Source organism: Onychomys torridus, chromosome X, assembly GCF_903995425.1.
Source record: "Onychomys torridus chromosome X, mOncTor1.1, whole genome shotgun sequence".
NCBI classification, from domain to species: Eukaryota; Metazoa; Chordata; class Mammalia; order Rodentia; family Cricetidae; genus Onychomys; species Onychomys torridus.
Window position 1 is genome coordinate 87792289 of NC_050466.1, and position 23532 is coordinate 87815820.

Consider the following 23532-nt stretch of genomic DNA (forward strand, 5'->3'; position numbering starts at 1 on the left):
GAGCCATCCTAGTAGGACGCTGAAAGACAATAGTGCTGAGAGTTCTGTGGACTGTGGAGGCCTAGCTCAAGTGACTTCAGAGGGAAGCAAGGAATTTAACAATGACGGAGCTAGAGGCCATTCCTGTGATCATTTGGTAAAGAATGTGGCTGCCTTCTACCTTTGTCTTAAGAGTTTTCCTGAGACTAAATTAAAAAGAAATGGACTAAATTGCTTTTGGAATGATAATGTAGGTCCTGTGACATTTGTATGTTGGAAGTATGTAATTTTCTTTTTGATTTGACAGGCAATTGCAATGAAGAGATTGTTTTGAATCTCAGAAGCGCCTTTGGACTTTTTAAACTGTGTTGAGACTGAAATACTATGGGGACTTTCAAAGTCAGAGTAACTGTATTTTGTACTATGATACAGCTTCCTGCTTGTGGATGCCAGAGACTGCAATGTGGTGGTTTTATGAGACTGTTCCCCATAGGCTCATGGGCTTGAATACTTAGTCCCCACTTAGTAGAACTCTTTGGGAGAGGATTGGGAAGTGTAGCCTTGTTGGAGGAGGTATGTCACTAGTAATGGTCCTTTGGGTTTCAAAAGACTTGAGCCATTCCCACTGTATTTCTCTGCTTTCTGCTTGTAGATCAACAGCTCACTCAGCTCACCCTCCCAACATACCTTTGCCCTGCTATCATGGACTCTAAGCCACTGAGACTGTAAGGGCAATTAGGCACCTTCTTTTATAAGTTGTCTTGGTCACTGTGTTTTGTCAAGGTGATAGAAAAGTAACTAAAACATGCTCTGCATGTGGTCTCAGGGGGGTGCTAATGGACGTAAGGAGTGAAACATTAACTGAAGTAGGACTCCCTCTATGCAGCTATGAAGAAGTCACCATCTATGCTGGGAGGGATAATTTAGTGATATGGCTATTTTGGGCACACCCCCAGTCTTGTTACTAAGCCTTCATCCACGGTCCCATAAGTAAGCCCAGTAAATTCATTGGTTTCCCCCAGTTAGATATGGATGGAATGGTAACTCTGGACTATTACTGGTGTACATCTTTCCAGGAAAAATTCATGCAGCACAAACCACCACCACCACCATCATCATCATCTCTGTGTCTTCGAGGGGAAGACATTACTGAACATTAAGTTCTACCAGATGAATTAATAAGGGAACACATGACAAAAAGCCAAAGGTCTGGCTATAAGATCATGTGATCTGGTGGTAGAATGTGCTGGATGCCAGTCTGAGTAGCTTTTCATTGAAGCTGTTCCATGGGAAAGCTCTTCTCTCAGGAGAAATGTCTCCTTCGCACACCTGTCTATAATAGCACAGCTAGTATAACTGCTCCCCAGGGAGGCAAACTGCTATTTGGAGATCGCAGCACAAACGTGTGTCTCCTAGGAGCACCTGTGTATTTCTGTTCTTCCAGCAATGGTCAGAAGAGGAAATCCAACCCTTCCAAAAGTTCTTCTTTCATATGTCCCTTGCCTAGTACATAGTAGATGTCGAATAAATATTTATGGAGTGACTTCCTAGACAATAAAAGATAGGGAGGAAATAGATAAATATATAAATGTTTTTAATGAAATGTAGATTTCCTTTCTTTCAAAAATTTCATCACAGTTATTTATTTGCAAGTGTAGTTGTGTGTGGTGGGGGGAAGCTCAGTGCCACATCACTGGCTCAGGTCAGAAGGTAGCTTGCAGGCATTGGTTCTCTCCTTCCAGCATGTGAGTCCTAGGGATAGAAGGCAGGTTGTCACCCTTGGCAACAAGTGCCTCTGCCTGCTGAGCCTTCTCAGAGCTCCAGTTTTCCTTTCTTTTTTCCTACCATGCTCCTGGCTCAAGCTGGAGAAGTAACTGGTTCTGCTCGGCCTTGAGATCCCTGCTAGAACTGTGTATACGTATCTTTTAAGGACCCATCTTCTAGGCTCTGGATGCTGATGGAAACCTGAGAGGTTAGTTGGAACAATGAATTCATGTACACGTCTAGTGACTAGGAACTATCTTATAGCTGAAGCCTGTGCTTTGATTTTTGGATGATTTAGAAAGCTGTAACTGCTTCATCACTTACAGTTGTTGGTACCCAAGCCTCCCTGTCAGCAGAATGCAAGTCTCTCCACAGTACCACAGTGGTTACCCTTAGAATTCAAATATTCATTTCATTCAAAAGCAGTAGGAAAACAACTTTCTAAGGAAGCAGGAGACCTAGATCCAGCCAAATATGAGCTCTGCCACTGGCCTGCTGTGTGCAACTGGGTAACCCCTATCCTTATTCAAGCCTCGTGTTCCCATTTTGCACAATGAGGGCTTTCAAACTGGGTGCTCTAAAAGAATTCTAGCTCAGATGTTCCAGGATGTTCTGATGTGGTTTAATTTAGATCTTCTAATTCGGTGTGTCTCTAAGTATGGTTCAAGCATCCCTGGGACCATTTTCTTTAAAAAAATAACCTTTTAAAAATTTTTTTGAGATTATATTTTAATTTTGACATTTCTCCCTTCCCTTTCCTCCCTCCAAACCTTCCCATATACCCTTCCCTGCTCTCCTTTTTATCAATTGTTATTTCACACATATATGTATTTACATATGGATATATTCCCAAATATAACCTGTTGAGTCCATATAAAGCTACTTGTGTGTATGTTTTCAGGGCTGACTATTTGGCACCCGGCAACCAATTGGTGTACTCTTCCCTGGGGAGGGCCGCCTCTTCTGCTCCCAGCTCTTCTCAGTTGCCCATGGTTCTTTGTGTGGTGTTGAGGCCGCACAGGCTTCTCTGTGCAGTTTGGTATGTTCGTTGGTTTGTTCCTCGTTCAGCTCTTGTTGGGGCAGTCCTGGGTGAGTCTTTACCATACCCCGGTGCAGTTTCTGACGTCAGTAGGAGACTTGCTATCACAGCAAACTCAATATGCAGAATTGTGGAGCCCAGTCCCAATGTATACATTTACAAAACACTCGCACACCCGAGGCTCAGCGAACATTGTGGAACAAGGGGCAGAGGACCTGGGGACCTTTTATGGATCACTGGGGTCTCCCATTGTAAAACTGCATTTTCCAGAAGGCAAGAGTTCTTCATATATTTTAACTCAAACTGCATCTCCAATGGGCTGAATGCAGAAGCTGCTATGAGAACCTGGTGTGAGATTATTTATAGATTATTCAAAATATACTCTCAAATTTATTTATGTTAATATTTAAATTTTTGAGTATGTTTTAAAAGTCAGTCAATATTCTTTAAGTGTTTCCATCTTGATTCATTGTATGATAAATACTGCTAGACATAAGCCAAATAAATAAAAGTTCCTTGGAGCCCTTCATTTTTAGTAGTACGAAGCAGCTTTGTTTTAGTATTTCTTTGACATCCTGATGTATTCTATCCATGCCACTCCCTATTACCACAGCTCTGACCTGACCACTAGCCTGCACACCATTACCTTGGAAATAAGACCACCCTTCTTTCTCCTCCACCATTGGCAATACTGGGCCTTCCTTCTCCTTCACTTAGGTTTCTTGGCATAAAATCGTCACTTGGGCTTTAGACGGGAGGCCCAATCCACAGGGCCAGCTGTTGGATGAGAAAATAAGATGGCTGGAAAGATGAGTGTTGATGAGCAGCCAGGAAGGCTGTCTGTGCACAGCTGTCCGGCCACTCCCCTTCTACCTCCCCTAATTGTTACAAACTCCAAATCCCTCACCCTAAGAAAGAAGGCTTACTGCGCATTCCCAATCCTAGCAGGCCTTTATGTCAGGTAAGGGAGACCCACCTGGAAATAGAGCCCTCGTGTGTTTAGAGAGGGATAGGAGAATTGGGATGTGAAGCCGCCCCCCGCCCCCCCCCTCCCCCCCCCCCCCCCCGCATCAGGCCTGCTTGTTACCTCATTCATAATGACGACACCCCTGGGGAGATGGTTAGAGATTTCCATGCTCCCGGTTTAGCCAGGAAACCCAAGGGTCCCTCCTAAGGTGATCACACAACCCAAAGTAGCTGGGGTTAGACTTGAACTCACATAAGGATGATGCTAAATTAAGGCTGCCCCTGCTCTTTCAGGGCCAAGGAATCAGGAGCATCTAGGACAGGAAAGGGAGGAAGGGCCTAACATTTAAAGAATGTTCAGTGGAAACCAAGCACGTTATCTCATTAGCTCCTAACAGCACAAGTGTGAAGCCACAGCCAGGCTTAGAGAAGGGATGGGCTTCTGATAAAGACACAATGCTAGAAGATAGACTCAAGATTTAAGTCTGCCAGGCTCCAAAGCATCTGTTTCTTTGCTAAAAGCAGATAACATTTGTTGAGAATTTCAATTGTGTTCTAAATCCCGTAACTCATTCAGTTTAACTCCCTGACAAAATAGGTGCTCTTATCTTTTGTTGTACAGATGGGAAAAACCAAGGCAGTAGCAGGCCTAGGGCCACTCAGTTAGAGAGTAAAGTAACAGAACTGGGTTGGAATCTGGGCAGTTTACTTCGGGAGCTCATGGGCTTGACCACTTCAAGGCTACACTCAGGTCGAAGGTCAGGGTTGAAACGGAAGACTGTGGCTTTCTAAGGCCAGGGTGGAATGCTGTGCACTACTACTTGCTGGGTGAATACCAAAGCCACAGAGGTTGTACTTCCTCCTGGAGGCTAAATCTAAAGGCAAGGATAAACTCCAGGGAACCAGGGACTATGCAGTCATCAAGAGCAGCCATATTTCCTATCCTGTAGCAGTTGCCACATAGCTGTTGATGCTCAGGCTTCTAGTTGAAGGGAAAGAAGGTACATAGTCAGAGGGATGCTTGCTTTCTGCCTTGACTGGCCACCGCTGTGTAGTGGAGCGAGGTGGCTGGGAAGGAACCACTTTTCTCAGCTGTTGCTATCTTTCTGACCTGGCCCAAGAGAACCCTATCTAAGATACTTCTCAGAGCTCAGGAAAGGGTAGGAGAAGAGTTCCCTGATCTCCTCAGTATAAAAACAAGGAAACTGAGGGGTCACAGGGTAAGTTGTAAGCAGATCTAAGAGCAGACTCTCTGAATAAATTTCAGGCCCAAACCACCAATGAAGGAAGTTCTCAAAGGCAGACAGAGACTTAGGCTGGGGGACCTTTCAGGGTCCCAGGATTTGGCCCTTTGCCGGGCCAATTTGGCCTCTCAAGGGGAAGTGAGGTCACTGGGAGTAAGTTATTCTGGGCCCCATGATGACATGTCCTCCCCCAGAGACACAAGCCTGGCTCTGTGCCACAGGGTCCCCAGGGGACTCTGGACAGCAGCCATGGCACCCTGCCTTCTGAGGTCTGGGGAAGGGTGGGTGCTGTGTGGAAGGATCACTGTTTCTAAATGGCTTCCTGCCCAGAAAGCCTCCAGAACTGCCCACTGCTCCATTACTGCTGTTAGAACTGACTTCATAGCATCCAGGGGGTTTGAGTTTAGATTTTAGGACTTGAAGGGCTCTTGGCATGGCTGCAGATAGAAGCTGTTCATTAAAACATATACAGTCAACCTATGTGAGCTGGGAGAGAGTTGCTCTGCCCTGAGGCAGGGGGTGGATGAAATGGCTTTTCCTGTTTAGGGGGTGAGGTGTGACTTTCTGTGGACTCTCAGGGGCAGTTCAGGAATTTTGAGAGACCTAGTTGTCCACAATAGGGTTTTTCTAGACTTGCCTTGTGCCTAACTCTGTAACAGGAGTCATATAATAAAATAAAACCCCTAACCCTGTTTTTCACCGGACAGTTGAGAACACTGAGACCCAGAAGGCAATGGCCTCTGCAAGGTGCCAGACTGAGGCAAGATTACTGGTTTTAGAACAGGGCTAGAGAAGAACCCACCCTGATGCAGGGCCAGAGCTCCTGTCTGAAGGTTGTCCAAGGCCATGGACTTTCCCTTCCTGTACAGGAGCTGCTCCTCCATCCTTTCCTGACAGTCTCCACAACTCCCTTGTGGTCTTGGTTATGCCTGGAGCCTCCACGGATAGATTGTATGTTACTTGGTAGGTCAGGAGGCTAAGCTGGCCAGTGTACCAATGTACAGGTGGCAGGATGAGCCTGTAAGCCAGTAGACAGTCTGGACACCCAGGCTGGGGAACTGCGATATTTAGGGAATTTCAATCAGTGTCTCCGTTCATCCCAGCCAACTGGCTAACTGTGCGGAGTTTGAATCAGTGACCCGCCTCCTGGTCCCTCCTCCTTAGCCAGCCTCTCTCCCTCCCTCCTTCCCTTTTTCCAGTCTTTTCCTCCCTTCACTCTCCAGGAGGGGCCTGCCGTTGAGCTGTTGAGCTGAGCAGGCTGCGGCTGTCTGCCGCTCCCCTCCCAGTGCCGCTGATGGAGCACAGGGGTAGGGCTGGCTCTCACACAGCCCTGGGGCTCTTCTCATTTTTCTTCTAGATAGAGGGTCAGGCCCAGCAGAGTCCTGCTGAGCCCCTTCAGCCCCTTTCACCCCACCATGCCTCTGCTGGACGTGTTCTGGGCTTGCTTCAGAAAAGTGAAGGTAAGTGTCTGCTCGGCTACAGCCCAGCTAAGGCCCCCTCCCTGTTCATGGGAGAAGCAGGCAGCTGCGCCCATTGCATGACTGGGAAGGTCTGGCTAGTTTCTAAGACAGGGTAAGGCTGGGAGCCGGAGAGGGTTAGAGTCAAACCCCGCCCCTTGTCACTTAACTGACTCTCTCTGCACTTCTACTTTTCCTACGGAAGCAAGTAAGCGATCTGGCACTTTTTTTTCCTGAAATTCTTCTCTAACTTGTCTCTTCCCAAGCCTGCCACTGAGATAAGATATATGTTCTCTTTGAGCTACAGTTTTCCAGCTTTAAAATGAAGATAGCTAAACCAGCCTCAGAGGGTAAGGAGGCTGCTTGTACTGTTCACATGGTAAATGTTTGCAAACACAAAGAGCTAAGGTGTGAAGTTTCTAGCATGATGCCTGGCACATGGCATCCACACAAGTAATGGTGTGTATTAATTGTTAATGTTGAAATCCATCAACATGTAGCACGCATCTACTGTGCACCAGGTACCAGGGAGCTACACAAGACAGAAAGGGTGTGGCTTGTATCCTTAAAAAAGAAATGAGAACCATGACAGATCAAGCCATCATTACATGTACTATACTACAGAGTCAGGCAGGCAAGTACTAAATGTCTGTTGAAGGGCTACTCTAGCCTGGCCATGGGAAATGCAGGAACACAGCAGAATCCAGGAAATGCAGAATGCAAGATTTCTGTTCTCAAGTACCAAGGCACTAACATGTATTAAGAATCTGCATGTGCCAGACCTGGGCGATCTTTCCCACCATCCAGTAATTTCCTTCTTTGATAGTTTTGGATGAGACACTGTAAATGGCTAAGTGATACTCACAACATCACTCAGCTGTGATTGGCACAGTTGGCATCTGAGCTCTAAAGTCTGTGCTTTTCTTGATATAATATGGCTCCTCAAAGTACAGTCTGCTGGGAAGACTTTTGAGCAACTAGCCCTACTCTAAGATAGGATGGAAGACTTGCGGGAGCTCTTAGGAAAGGAAGCTCCATTCCACCCAGAAGGCCTTGGAAAAATTTCATACGAGGTCACATCTGAGTTGAGCCTGGGGGCAGTGGGGAGAAAAATTTGTCAGTCTACAGAGGGGCATGGAATTCCAGATATCCTGACAGGGAACTACATACACAATAACTGGCAGAGGGTAGTGGGTCTGGAGGTTGGTACATCCTGGTGGTGGTGGTGGTGGTGGTGGTGGTGGTGGTGGTGGTGGTGGTGGAGGAGATGGTGGTGGAGATGGTGGTGGTGGTGGTGGAGATGGTGGTGGTGGTGGTGGTGGTGGTGGTGGTGGAGATGGTGGTGGTAGTGGTGGTGGTGGTGGTGGTGGTGGTGGAGATGGTGGTGGAGATGGTGGTGGAGATGGTGGTGGTGAGCTGAGAGTAGGGCACTACTGAAGAGTTGGAAGAGAGAGAGGCACAGAGAGTAGCAAATGGGGTACCCTTCAAAGGCTTATGAATTAATCTGGGGGTTCATGGTCTTCTTTTACTTGGGGGTGGGGGGGTTCCAGTGAAAAAAATTGCCTATCTGTGGTAGAATTGGAGAAAAGAAAAGACAAGTGCAGTTTTTTTGTCTTTTTGTTTTTTTTGTTTTTTGGTTTTTTTTTTTTTTTTTTTGAGCTGAGGATTGAACCCAGGGCCTTGTGCTAGCTAAAGTGCAGTTTTTGTAAATATATATTAATTCAACTCAATGAACTAGTCTTTCTTTGGAAATTATCAAGTCTTTCCTATGGGGTTAGGGTTCAAATTATTATTATTTTTTTTTTTACAAAATAAGATTGAGAAATGTTTTATTGTCTGTTTTCAGCAAAATTAAAGATTGTGTCGCTGTTTTCCTATATATTTAAAAATCATTACTCTTACCTATGAAATCTTGAAGTCTTGAATTTTTAGGGCTTGGGGGGCTGATTTTATAAGGAAGGCTTATAATTAAATGGGTAGTTTTAGTAGAAGTGCCCAGCAGCAACAACAGGCGAGGGTGACGTGGGAGGGTCCTCGCAGAGAGAGAGGGGTCAGGAAGGAGATTTCAGTAATGGCCATGAGGCTGGGCACGGGTAGGGAGGAGTTGCTGAAGAGTTGGGTAGAACGAGGAAGAAAAAGGAAAGGTGAATTTAAAGGGATTTGGGGGTTTGATGCCCAAGAGGACCCATCTGCTATCACGCTAATGAACCATGCTGGGTGCTTGACCTGAATGTAGATCCCTTTGTTCTCATTAGCCCAAGGTACTCAGCAAATACCCCTGATTTGTGATGGTCTCTTTGAAACCACTAGACTAAAGAAATGAAAAGAGAAGCTCAGAGATCTCCATGCCAGGTCCAAGAAGCATATATGAGTCCATGCATGCATATGCCCATGAACATAAAACATATATGTGCATTTGTGCACATTCAGCCAGACACACTAGGCAACACAAGTATGTAGATCAGCAGTTTTCATCCTATCGGTCACAACCCCTTCAGGGGTCAGATGACCCATAAGAGTTGCCTCAGATCATCAGAAAACAGATATTTACATTACAATTCATAACAGTAGCAAAATTACAGTTATGAAGTAGCAATGAGAACAATTTTATGGTCGGGGTCTCCACAACATGAGGAAATGTATTAAAGGGTCTCAGCATTAGGACGGTTGAAAACCACTGAGTAGATACACACACATAGAACTACATACCCCTCCATGCACATGTATGAAGATATATAGATCCAGGCACACCCCTAAAATTAAGTAGAGTACAAGGTCATGTGTATGTATAAATGTGCACATGCACAAACACACATGTGTGCATGCACACACACAGAGAAACACAGAAGCACTGTTGTCATATGTGATCTTTACTTACATAAAGCGACACATGACTAAACCTCAGAGCTAAGAGGCAGCTTACCAGATCCACACTTCATCTTGAGCCTCACATCGCCTTTTCCAATGCTGTTGCTTTAAGGCCTCAGTCAAAGGCAGGGTGCTCTGGATCTGTTAGCCTGTGCAAAGGAAGGTGCTGAGAAACCCACCCTTTCAGGGTCTCCCCATGAACCGTCACACAGCTGTGAAAGAGCTGCCTGAAGGTGGTCTGTCCATGGCTCTGCAGAGCCTGCTGCAGCTGACAGACCCTTCAGATCATCTAGTCCTGCCTTCTTGTGGCCTTGATAGGGAAACCAACCCCCCAGAACTCCATACCCCATGAGGCTTTCTTTCCATCAGCTGAAGAGATGAGGAGAAGGAAAGCAGATAAACTGGGTTTAAGTTCCACCACAAATCTTCATGCATGCATTTTAGCTGTGCACCTTTGAGCATGCCCTTTCTGAGCCACAGCCTACAGTTCTGAAGAAGTATATTGCCAGTGTTGGCAGCTCAAAGAAACTAAGAGACCTCAGTGAGATTGTCCTGCTAAAAGCAGATTTCCAAGTAGTACACTGGGAGCGACCAAAGCAAAGGGCAGGGTTTATTCTATGTTTAGAGAGCAAGGATTAGGGCCTCAAATCTTGTCCAATCCATTGTCACTGCTAACCCTCAGCTCTCTACTTTGACCCTGCTTTAGGGTAGTGATAGAAGTGACTCATTTAGGAACTGCAGGCTGACAACTGAGAAGCAAAGAATACTATGGAGGTGCAAGAGACCAGACCAAGCCTTAGAATTGTTTTTAGTTTCTCTAGGTTAGGAGCAGCCTCGGCAAAGGCATTTGGGGGTGAAATGAGCCCAATGTACAGTTCCTGAAGCCAGCAGGGCCAGGATGGTAGATATGGACACCTCTCTCTGTACAGTCACACATGTGTAAGACCCTGCCTCCATACTGATGGGCTAACCATTTCTTTGATGTGACCTTTTGCTCCCTCCCAGCACCTAGCTTGGTGCTGTGCACTTAATAAGCATGAGCATGAGTCCTCTGTCTGTTAAATTGAGCACACCAGTACCTAGAGGATACTAGTCTGAGAGGTAGAGTCCCACCTCTGTCATCACCATTGGGTGACTTTGAGAGGATTACATTTCCCTATTGTCCCCCATCTCCTTCCTCTTAAAACATAAATATATAATTACATAGTATCAGACATAAAAAGGCCCTTAGAAGTCATCTATTTTCCCCTTCCAAGATACTCATGAGGAAATTGGGGTCTGGAGAGGAGGGAGGTGCCCAGGGTCATAGGAGGAATTAGGACACAGACTGATCAAATGTAGTGTCTCTTATATACTGTACTCTCCCTACTTGTTGTCTTACAAAATTCAGCTACAGTTTATATCTGAATATAAAATCCTACAGTGATGCTAGGTGGATATATCTATACATGTTCTACCCACACATACACAGTGCACATATGTTTACATGTGATAACAACTCTCATTTACCCAAGAAGAGTCTGCAATAGTTGAAGAAATCATGGATAGAGAGGTCTCTTATACACTGGGAAGGCCCTCAGTAGTTAACCAGCCAGGTGTAGTCCAACACAGGTCAGCAAGCCTTGCTCCATATTCGTGTTCTGAAGTCATATGCTGTATTCATGTACTGAGTGCATTATGTGTATAGGGCTCTTCCAAATTCATTCAGGTACATAGTCTCAAGCTCCCTCTCTTGTAAATGCTCTCTCCTGAGTACACATGGGACTTCTACATGGCTTCTCTTTTGTTTTCTGTTTATTTTTGTTCCTTTAAGACTAGGTCTCACTATGTATGTAGCCCAGGCTGCCCTTGGATTTGCTACATATCCCCAGAATGGCCTTGAATTCATGGCAATCTGCCTGCCTAAGCCTTTTGGTCCTGGGATAGATATGTACTCATCAACCAGCTCCATGTGGTCATTCAAGCACCTGTTCCTATGACAGTATGCTTTCCAACTCACCACACAGTCTCACATTCATGGACATATATACATTCACATGAGGTGAACATACATTCGCATATGTGCTTGCTCATACGTTATGCCTTCTGCTGGGAATCGGCCTGGAAGGATATGGGGTGTAAATGTGACAGTGATTTAGTATTTCCACTCCTAGCTTCCAGGACATCTCTTGTTTTTTTCCATTCCTTTGCCCTTATCTCTACAAACAGATACCAATCACTCACACACTGTGTATTGCTTCTGAGAGGGGCGAGGAGAATGTGGAGAATTCGAGTATACACAAATGTATACAAATTCTCAGGAAAGGACTTCTGGATCCCATCTCTACATTCCACAGGTTAATAAACCAGTCTCTGGTGAGTGTGTGTATATATACATAAATGTGTACATACAAGCTATGTATAGTGAGCCACCTCTCAACTATTGGAACCAAAAAAATTATGACATAGACTCTCAGGTCATGAGAAAAACTGCTTTAAAGGAGCAGGCCAAAGCCCTGGGTCTCAAAGATGGAGGATTCACTTCCTGGGCTCTCTGAGCAGAATTCTTCAGCCAAGTCCATTATTATATCAACTGAGGAGTGGGTGTTGGCCCTCAACTTGCGTGAACAACCCATACTGTGCATTGTCTCTGCGTGGTTAATTGTGAGTTGACTAGATGCTGACTTGGGCCTGTGGACTGAAGCAAGAAATAGGTAGTGGGAAGTTCATTGGTCCAGATGGAGTTCAAAAGGAGCAATGGGTCCTCTGAAGCTTTCTGGGAGAAGATTTTTAGTATAGATGGGAGACAACTGGGAAGAAAGCACTGGACAACTGCCATATCTAAGCCAAGCAGTCTTCTTGGGCCAGATACTTCCTTAATGGAATTGACAAGGAACTGATAGATAACAACTTGGTGCATGGATCCAAATCAGGACTGGTCTACTGAGGAAAATAACAAGGAAATTCCAGGGAAAATAAGGGTGCAAAGAGAAGAAGGAGGCAGAGATACAGGCATTTCCCCACCCTGGATATAAGGGTTGGGAGTTAATGGTGATGGGTGGAGAAGATGTTGATAAATGAGAATAAGAGATGTTGATAAAGTTTTGTTAGTGTTGGAAATGGAACCCAGGGCCTTTCACAGACTAGTCAAGTGCTCTGCTACCGATCTATACCCTTAGCCACTGATCTATACCTTTAGCCACTGATCTATACCCTTAGCCTAAGACCTTGAAACTTTCCCATGGAAGTTCTGCTTGGATGTTCATGATGCAGTCAAAAAGCCCAAGCATTAAGAGTGAAAAGATATCTCATCAATCCTTTTGTCTATTCTATCCACAACATTGCCTTCAGCTTCTTTGGTGACAAAATGGGTACAAGTGGGATGGAGTGTGCACCTGTCACTAGGACTGTTGACGGAAGATATGGAGAAAGCTATAGACTAAAAAATAAAGAAGGTTCGGACTACTACTGGCTGTCCTTATAAAGTACAGACTGGTCCACACTATTCCAAGTCCTTCCTGTGTATTAACTCAGTGTATCATACCAATGACACTGTAAGACAGGACTGTCATCTCTATCGCCTTCATTTTACCATGGTGAACCTGGACATTTCAATCCAGGTAATCTAGTTCTAAAGTCAATTGTGGCCATATGTAATACAGCCTGTTTCTCCACCTAAAAATTTGAAGGTTGGATTAGTTATCAAGTCCTTCCTGCTCTGATATTTTAATTATCTGAGTTTTACACACACACACACACACACACACACACACACACACTGTCAAGGCCAAGTAAAATATAAATTACTGCTTTTAGAATGTCAGTGATTTCCACTCTTATTCCCTAGGGAGGAAGGAAGAGAGCCCAGGCTCAGGGAACAGAGCCTACATTGGTGACTTTTCCTCCCAGTAACCCCTAGGGCCTGAGAACAGCTGGAGACCCAGGGAGCTGTGGAAGCCAGGGTTTGGTTTATGTTTCCAAATCACTGGTAACAATAACAAGGAGCAGCAGCCCAGATGGCCTGTGCTGGGATTTGGAGTCAGAGGTTTCCCAGGGGCTTAGGGGAAGGGCATTCCTCACCCCTATCTCTCTGTCCAGCCGTTCAGTGGCCACCTGTGCCTCTGATGCCAGAGATCATATAGTCGGGCCAGAGGGTGGTTCTGAGGCTGAGGCTTCTAAAGCACAGGAAGAAGACGGGTACTTGGAGAATGGTGTCAAGGCCCTGGAAACTGTCACAGGCAAGCCTTCTCTGGCCTTTTCTTCGCGCTCAGTTGGATCACCTACTGAGAACTGCCGGGGTGGGGGGCGGGGGGGGGGAGGGGAAGGGAGTGGTTGTGATGATACAGTGAAGTAACGGGAGGCAACACATCCAGGTTCTGCCTCTTCATCTTTCCCTGTGCCTCAGTTTCCTTATCTACAGCACAGAGAAGATGACGAGACCTAGTTCATAACTGATTGCAGGAATGGCATGTGAAAGAGTCTGCCACAAGTAAATATGAATTAATACGAAGATAGAAGACTTGGTACTCTTCGTGATCTTGAGCCCATGGCTCGGGCCATTTGTTTCATTTAGGAAACAAGGGAAACGTAGCGCTGCCAGCTCCTTCTTCCCCTGCCTTTGGGAAGCCTATTGCTGAAGGCATCTTGTGAAAGCCAAAGAATGATAGAAAACACCGAGGCCTCTCTGCTCTTCCTCAAAAGATTCCCAAGGTTTTGGCAGGAAGGAGCATCTGTGTTGACTGGTGGGAAAGTCAAATCTTTGGGACAGGACATTCCTGAGATTATCTCGGGAACCCCTGGGGCTTGCAGCTTCTCCCTTCCTCTCTTCCCTGGCGTGGCTGTTAGCCTGCTAAGGCAGTAGAAGGGGGGGGGGGACTGAAGACTTGAGGGAAAAGGGAGGTAACTGCAGGGACCCAGGCTTGAACCAGCCCTGAGGGCTGCTGAGGAGTTAGGGTGGAGGAAGAAGGAAGCCCTAACAGAACTGGAAGGGGGTGTGTCCAAATCAGCAGGGATTTCTGGGAGCGTTTTTGAAGGTGATTTATAGAACGATGGGTGATCCTGAGGCTACAGGTCAGAGAGTCTTTTGGGTAGTGGGCAACTGAACAGGAGATGACAGTAGTCCGAAGGGTAAGAATGGATGCCCAGGTCTCCTGAGAGGCCATAATCTCCAAGCTGGTATGGGACAGCTATGGCCTCAGTGAGACGACACCAGGAGGCTTTCTGTTGATTCCAAGTGCTTGCCTAGCATGTGTGAAGCTCTGGATTCCATCTAGAGTGCGGGCGGCATCAAGCCAAATATGGTGACACACACCTGTAATTCCAGCATTCAGGAGGTAGAGGCAGGAGGGTCTGGATTCCAAGGTCATCCTTGGCTACACAGTGAGTTTCAAGTCAGTCTGAGCTATGTGAAACCCTGTCTCAAAAAAAGGGGGGGTCTCAGAAGGAGCTCTACAAAAGCCTTTTAGGAGTATATCTTCCATTGCTCTCAGCCAATTAGAACTATCCTTCCCCTTTTATTACATGGAAGGGGAAGAATTGCTAAGGACCTATCATTACAGGAGGCAACATGACTGAGGCCCAGCAGAGGTTTGGCTACTCAGAGGTACAGGTTGAAGTCTAGAGTGCCTGTGTGAAGTAGTCCTTAAAACCTGCTCTCTACTACCGCTTTTAGGCTCCAGATTTATATCTTCCACCATCAGCAGACATTATATACTGAACACTAGTGCATGTTCCCAGGACACTGGCATGTGGTTTAAAAGTGGAACCATGACAGAAGAGTTCCAATGTAGGACTTAGTAATGAGTCAGTCCAGCCCCAACCAACATGCCATCTTTCATGTATCCAGGTGTTGCCACACTAAACTGGGAGCTTCTCAAAGGCCCCAGCCTGTGTCTCAGCTGCTTATGTCCAGTGAGAGCCTGGCCCAATCCAGCACCCATTCCAGCCTTAACAAGTTTACTGAGTATAGTAAACAACACACACACACACACACACACACACACACACACACACACACACACGTTGTCAAATTCATGTCCCCACCTACCAGTTGAAAGACTTTAGAAGCATGAACATAGAGCTCTAGAGGGGCCAGGGGAGCTTGCTTTCCACAGTAATCACAGTCTGTGTTGGCAAAAGCTGGGTTCGGCCTGGGGGTGGTGAGGTCCCAGTGTGAAGGGAGGAGGGCCAGGCCATGAATAGGGCTCTGTGTGGCCAAGTTGAGAGGACTGGGGGAGGCTGGAATGTGAGGAACGTGCTCTCATGACTGTGGCCTGAGGCCTGGGTCTGTAGCACAGGGTTGATCAGGGGTGATGGGATGGTGGGGGCAACAAAGGTGGAGAGAGAAGCCAGGCAGTGTAAGGACAAAACAACTTTCCAGGTCTCCCCTCAAACAGCAGGGCAGGGGCTGTGAAGGGCCTTAGGCTGGCCAGAAAGGCTGCTGGGGCAGTGAGTTTGGGTCCGCCCATATCACTGAGAATTCTTTGGGTCTAGCTCAAGCCTGCTGATAGCTTTTGCAGTTTCTGTCCAAACTACCTGTCTCAGACCTTTCTACTCTCCACCCAGCAACTACCTTCCTGCTTTTCACTTTGGCTTTCTCTTTTTTATGTCTATCTATTTCTTCTCTTCTTCTTCTTTTGTTTCTTTGCTGGGAGGACTCTCATATTGTAGCTCAAGACCACAGGGACAGCATCCTCAGATGGGCAGGGCATTAGGCAAAACCAGACAGAGAGATCAGAGCAGTAGGGCAGAGAGACTTTTGGGATAGGACTGGGGAACCAATAAACAAATGGGCTCGCCACATGGTAGAAGCCAGAAAAAGAACAGAGGATGAGAAAATAAAAATGGGTTCCTGAAGGACATCTAGATATCTGGCCCGGCAGCTGGGTGGATGCTGGCACTAAAGTCAGAAAGAGAGGAAAAGGCATTTCTAGAGTGTATGGAGGGAATCTGCCCATCACTGTGAATCTTGTCTTGAATCTGATCAATTCTAGGAGATTGGCAGATGTCTCCAGAGAGATTGAATAATTACTGGGGTACACTTACAGAAGGAAAGATGAACAAAGGAAGATGCAGTTCCTGCCATCGAAGAGCTTGTGGTCTTGTAAGAAAGAAAGTAACCAGATAGAAAAATAAAGAGAGATGAATTTTGGAAAGAAAAAAAGAGTCCAGGTGTAGGGGCACACACTTACATTCCAGTATTTGGAGGTCTGAGGTATGAGGACGATGAGTTCCAGGCTCAGCATGAGCTACAGTAGTGAGAGAGAGAGAGCACCAAATGAATGAATGAATGGAGAAAGAGAGAGAGAGAGAGAGAGAGAGAGAGAGAGAGAGAGAGAGAGAGAGAGAGAGAATAAGCAAGAAGAGGGTTGCTGGGTGGAGAGTAGAAAGGTCTAAGACAAACCCTCCTAATGCTGCGACCCTTTGGTACAGATCCTCATGTTGTGGTGATCCCTGACCATAACATTATTTCATTGCTACTTTATAACTGAAATTTAGCTACTGTTATGGATCATAATGTACATATCTGATATGTGACCCCATATGGGGGTCGCAACTCACAGGTTGAGAACCACTGATCTGGGGTAATATTCTGAAATGTGAATCTATGGGCTGAGGCATAGTTCACTAGTAAATCACTTGCCAAGCATGAATGAGGCCCTAGGTTCAGTCCTCAGCACCCAAACCGACACAAGAAAACTCAAATCCATGAACACATAGCTGCTCATGCTTGTAATCTCAGCATTTAAGTCATTGGCTTAAGTTTGAGGCTAAGTTGGACCATATGGTGAGTTCTATCTAGGACAGCCAGGGCCATGAAGTAACAGCCTGTCTTAAAAAAAAAAAAAAAAAAAAAAAAAAAAAAAAAAAAAAAAAAAAAGGCAAAGACACGATAATAGCTCTCTACCATGCCATGCAGGACTCAACCAGGAGCTGCCTGGGGACTCTAGCTGCAGGCCGCCACACAGCAACTGCAACAGCAGTTGGCCATGTATGGGGCCAGTAGGGGCAGGACTCAAGTAGGAGTGAGTGAGTACAGGATGGCGATTATGGGAGAGAGTCAGAATGAGTCATGGGCATGGGAGGGAGGCAGATTATAGGTGAGGGAGGTGAGGAATGGGCCGACACAGATGCCCTACTGCCATCCAGGGTTAGATGTATAGGTCTAGGCTACTGCCAAGGGCCAGGACTTGGTCCATGACCCTGATGAAAGCTGAGAGGATAGGGCTGTGCAGAGTTGGCCGGGCCCTTCGCTGGCTGAAACACTCAGGAGAGAGGGCTCTACACCTCACCTCCACAGTATAATAGAGCTGACCTTGTTCCCAGGGGCATAGGTGAGCTGGCCCTGAGGATCTGAGAAGAGGAGAATAGGTCGCATCCCTCTGGTCTGTCATGTGGTAGCATGGGTGAGGGAAAGATGCCCTCTTCCCCTCACCCCTTAACACCTGCAGCAGGTGGGAGACCAACCCTTCACCAGGTGCAGTGCTCAGGAGAACAGGCCCTCCAGTCTCTCCTGGGCAGCACAGTAGAGTTGTTCCTGTAGACCGGGGTGCAGATGAGCCAGCCCTAAGGGCGTGAGAGGGGCATAGCTAGTACCGCCTCCTTTGAGTGTGGTGGTGGGGATGAGAGAAAGATACCCTTCCCCTGGCCCCTACTACCTCCAGCTGTCAAGGGAGCTGATCCCTTGGCCAGCTGCAACACTCAGGAAAGCAGGCCCTACACCTTACCTAGACAGGACAGTTGAGCTGGCCCTGGAAGTGTAGGTGTGGGAGAACCGACTCTGAGGATGTGAAAGAGGGAGAACGGGCCCAACTCCCTGTTCATCGCTGCAAGGGGTGAACTAGCCAGGACAATGCAGGAGAGCTCACCCTGGTGGTGAAGACTGGAGAGCTAGCAGGCTGACCAATCCTGCAGTTGAATCCAGGCCTAGAAGCAGGGTGAAGTGTTGGCCCCACCCCATCTATGATCTGTTCAAGCACTTAGGGGGGGGTGGGAGTGGGGTTGGTCCTGTGGACCCAGGGTACAGGATCTCCGTGACACAGGGCAGCAACAGGATATCCAGGGAGAGTTCCACTGAGGGTCCAGCATTGATGGTGTAGCAGAGACCAGGGGCCTTGAACCAGACCAATGATGACTCTGTGATAGAAACCTGCATGTAAAAACTTATGGATAATGGATAAAAGGGTTTACTGCGTGACTCACTGTGTCACACTGCAGCTTCCATGGCAAGATTTTCTCTTTCTCCCTTTCCCCCCTTTTCTCTCTTAAATTTTATTTTGTTTTATTATGGGGGTGAGGGGAGGGAGATGGGTGGGATTGGAAGGTATGATGTGAAAGACACAAAGAATAAATCAAAACAAAGTTTTAAAAAAAGAGTCATATAGATGAATTTCTAAACAGTCTTATTAAATAAGAAATACAGAGCCAAATACAGAGTTAAAGCCAAAGATATCATCAGTGCCACCTTCCCAAAGGGGTGGTGTGGGGCAGATGGTTTTTGGTCTTTCAGTCGGTTTGGGTTTGAGATAATTTTCATTGTTTAGGAGGGTTGGTTACAAGTTGTTGTTATTAATGATTAGGGAAAAGACTAAGCAAAGGAGATTAGATTTAATTTGTTTGAAAAAAAGATATATAGAAATGATAGAATAGAGGGTAGATTATTGAATTTACTCTGAAAAGCAAAGAGAAGATATAGATATGATATAGATAAAAAGATAGATCATTGAATCTACTTTTAAAAGACAATTACTAGTTTTAAATACTTTACATTGGATTAGATTTTTATGTATTGTATTCAAATTATATATATTGAGATTGAGACTGTTAGAAAATGCTGTACGTGTATTTCTAATCTTGTTCAAGATATTGTACTTATACAGTTCATTTAACAATGTATGCAATTTGCTAATCCTTTAATGTTATTACTAACTATTAAGATATAAGGAAATGAAAGTTGGTAGTTAGACATAATCGAACTGGTAGTCATATTAGGTGTGTTTTCAAGGTCGAGTGGATATATTTTAGATAGACAGGTCATCTTCAAACCTTTCAGAGATCTACAGAAGAGTCCTTTGGGGAAATTCTCAGGAATGGGATAGCTGGGTCATATGATAATCTATTTTACTCTACATGGAATTTCATGTGGTTGGAATAGCTTATATCCCCACAATCAATGTCTAAGGGAGACTTTTCCCCAACCGTGCTAGTGTTTGTTCTCTTGACCGATGTGGTGAGACAAAAATCTTGATGTGATATTATTTGCATTTCTCTGAAGGCTATTGATGTTAATAAAATATGCCAAGTACCAAAATCAAAACAAAACAAAACAAAGCAGACCAAACCAACCAAAGAACAACAGCCAATTACAGCGTGAATGTAGCTGCACTCCTCTATTTTCAATGGCTTCCCAGACCGACATACCTTTGTAATCTGGGCCTTATCTGCTGATCTGGTTGCATCTGATACGCTACTCCCCAGCCAGACTACAAGCAATTTCTCAGACAACCTGTTTGGATCCATCTTTGACCTTTTAAAATGCTCTTCCTTTTGGTTGTCATGCCCACCCCCTTGTCTGCCTTCAAGACCTGGTCCAAGTGCTTTGAAAAGGGCCTAATGAGAAAGCATCAGCCCACTCCCAACCACAGAAAATTACTCCCTCTGCTCAGTTCAGAAAGCATTGTGCTTTACAGTAGTGGTGGGGTTGGTTATGATCTGAACATGTGACAGCTTCCACATGTAGTTTGAATGCTCAGGTGAGGAGGGAAGCTGTCTGATTTGTCTCAGTCCCTGAGTACCTAGCACAGGGTCTAGTCCTGAGGGGACACCTAGGGGATGAAGGAAGAAATGAAGAAACACAGTGACTCCATGGCTCCCTGAATAAGAAGCTGTTGTTGCTAATCTTGGCCCCTTTCACTTGTTTCCTGCTTTAGGGGTCTTCCTGTGTACCTGGCGGGCCTCAAGCTTGCAATTCTCATCAGTCTCCAAATTGCTGGAATTCTAGGTGTCCACCACCACTTCTTCCAGTTCAGGGTGTCTGTCTTTTGTCAATGTCGCACTGATGCCTCTTGGGTTCAGGACTCCCAGATCTGACAAGAGTGGGTGTGTTCAGCAACCAGGAGACAAGAAGCAGTTCCACTGTGGCCTAACACCAGCACGCAGACACGTTCATGCCCCACCTTCCTCTACAAAGCTTTCAGCTACCAGAAAAACATCAGGATCAAGGGCAAAATTAAAGTGGGGATAGCTGTGGTGATCTGTAAGCCAAGCCATTCACTACTGAGGGTAGAAGAATCGTGAATGTGAAACCAGCCTGGACTACATGAGACCATGTCTGGGGGATTGGTCGGGAGAGGGGCGGAGAGCGCTGTATCCCAAGCCCTCTTTTGTCAGCTTTTTATTTTGGGACAGGGTCTCACTACATAGCTCAGGCTAGCCTTGAATTCACTCTGTAGCACAGGCAGGCACTGAACTTGTGGTCCTGTCTGGGCCTCCTGAATATCTAGTTTGATCGGCCCACACCACCAGGCCCTCCTCTGTCTTTTGAACAAACAGGCATTTTATTACAGCAGCAATGAATTGGACTGGGAGCAGGGTAGGAGAGAAGGGATTTAATACGAGTGGAGTGGAGCTGGCTTTCCCGACTGTTAGTGCTCTTCCTACTCTCCCGGAACTGCCACCTTTAGGACCTGCCAGGACTCTGCTTTGGCCTTTTCTTCCACCCCTTCAGGGGAATTTCATGTCTGTACCTCTCTGAGCATGTTTCTCTGATTCTAGAACCTTCTATCTCACTAACATCCTCCACAGACTTACCAGTGCTTCCGACCCCCTTCTTTTACTTGTGGACAAACGTGCTCTTCAAGGACAGACCTGACCCATAGGCATTCTAGGGTGACCTACGAGGGAGGCAAGTCTTCCTAGGATTAGGAGTCACTGGGACTAAGGGTCTGTATCAGACGTGGTCATCATTGTCCTGAGGGTAAGAGACTCAGCAGCACCTACTCCAACAGCCCCTTTGCTGATAACCTTCTGGTGGATTTCAGGTTGCATGAAGGACACAACAAACAAGAAGATGCTATCTCTGAGAAATAGGCCTTCCTTCCTTCCTCCCTTCCTTCCTTCCTTTTTTGCTTTCCTTAACAGCTTGATTACTATCATTTTAGTCCAGGCTTCTGACATTGTTTGCCTGAAAACAGGCAAAAGCCTTCTGATAGATCTCCCTGCTTCCATTACAGCGCTTCAACCCACTCCTTGTGCAGCCTTTTAAAGTAGCAGTCAGATCTTCTCATTCCACTCCTTGCTCCCCAATGGCCGCCTACTTGTGGTTCCCAACAAAGGCACGATCCTCTCGCTGGCTTTCAAAGGTCTTCGGATTTTCGGCTGTTACCTCTCTCTCTCTGTCTCTTCAGATTTTTCCTGGAATGTTCTCCATCAGATCCTCACATGGATCACTCCTTATTGTCCAGTCCTGTTCAAAGTTCATTCAGCTCCTGGGTGGGAGAGGTTCCCCATGTCCATCTTCCCTACCACGCTCATGTTTTTCTTTTTCTTTCTTTTCTTTTTTTTTTTTTTTTTTAAGTTTCTCCTTGGATCTTGGGATGCTTGGGATGTCCTTGTTTCTCTATTTATTGTCACTTCCCACTAAGAAGTGCCTGCCATAGGACCTCATTTGTCTAGAGGGCAGTTATACTCTTAACATCTAGCATGGTGTTCTGCAAATATTTGCTGAGTGAATTCACAAAGTATTTTTATATATTGAAAAATGTTTTGATATCCATTGTTTTCACAAAACCTGTGAGAGCAGGATTTTCACTCCCCTGCTCCTAACTATGCAGAAACTGAGACTCGAGAGATTATGAGTGTTACTGAGTGTCACATCTGATCACTAAAGAAAGGAAGACTGCCCTCAGTTTGGGCTTTCCAGTTCTAAATAATTCTACTTCCACCAAATAACCTTACTTCTAGCCTTCCCAGTGTTAAACATCTGTGACAAATAGATGCTTACTGATTCTTTGACAATCTGTGTTGTTAGGCATTGAAACAACTTGGGGCACTTCACCTTCTGTAAGACAAAAGTGTATCAGAAGAATTAGCCAGTGGAGTAGGGGGAAGTAGTATGTAGTAGGTAGAGCAGTCTGGGATTCTAGGCTCCACTTTTCTTTTTACTTCAGCTTTCTCATCTGTGGGTCTCAATATGTCCTTCCATAAAATGGGTAGATTGAACTTGCTTAGTTTAAAGATCCCTTTCAGTGTTTTAATATATGCTTATTACTTGTGTGTATATAGTGTGTGCACGTGCATACATATATGCCACGGCACAGATATGAAAATCAGAGGACAACTTGCCGGAATTGGTTCTCTCCTTCTACCATGAGGGTTCTGGGAATCACACTCAGGTTGTCAGGCTTAGCAGCAAGCCCTTTTCCCAGCTTAGCCCTCTCACTGGCCCACTTTCAATTCTGAGATTTTCTTCTCTGTTTCCTTTGCAGTGCTTTCCATTGCTACCAGTGAGGAAGAACGTTGGTAAGTATACTAGACGCACCTTTCACCTCACAAATGTATAACGGATGAAGCATCTGAGGGAGCTGTGTGGGCTAGCTGCTCACCTTAAGGAATGGAGGCAGTGGCTGAGAGACATTCGCTCTGTCTCCCTCCCCTAGGCACACCCTGGCCTCTTTCCGCTCTGCTTTTTGGCTCTGGCTTATGGGCAGCGCCTCTTTATTTTCTCAGATGAAGGTCTGGTTCTTGTCTGTGAGCCAGGGGAGGATTTCCCTCCAGAGCTATCAGCAAGCAGCAGCCACCCATGTGCTTCCCTTGTGCTCAGATGCCTTCTTCCCACTGGCAAGTGTACTACGGATGGGCAATGTGTCAGGAAAGGAACATAGGTAAGAGGAGGTAGAAGGAAGTAGCCTTGATATTTGAGGTTCATGCCCTTGACATGCCAACACTTGCTGTGTCTGGAAGGATTCTGAGAGGAGGTAGGCCTCAGGACTAGTTCGATTAAGGAGGCATGTGTAGTTCAACAATTCCCTCTGCTCTCTGGCAAGTTTCTTACAGTCTGACCAGCTATCTGCCTTCTGTCCCCTGGTGTCATCTTGGATGTGAGCAAGCCAGTAGCGGTCTGCAAGCATCTTCATTGTGCTGAAGAGAATGCAGCTGTCTAGGGAGGGATGACTACTTTGGCAAACAAGAGATCATAGACCGCTAGCCAGGAAAGGGTTTGCAGTCTCTGCCAGAACTC

At 46.0% G+C, this 23532-nt stretch overlaps 1 protein-coding gene across 1 annotated transcript in view; it reads left to right on the plus strand.

Annotated features, from left to right (window-relative positions):
- Positions 1–6215: 6215 nt before the first annotated feature.
- Stard8 (StAR related lipid transfer domain containing 8) overlaps positions 6216–23532 on the plus strand; it is a 77939-nt gene continuing 60622 nt past the window's right edge. Inside the window, exons 1-2 of the mRNA XM_036175091.1 lie at positions 6216–6452; positions 22781–22814. Coding sequence (XP_036030984.1) covers positions 6408–6452; positions 22781–22814 — 79 coding nt within the window. The 5' untranslated portion in view covers positions 6216–6407. The remainder of the gene's footprint in view (positions 6453–22780; positions 22815–23532) is intronic.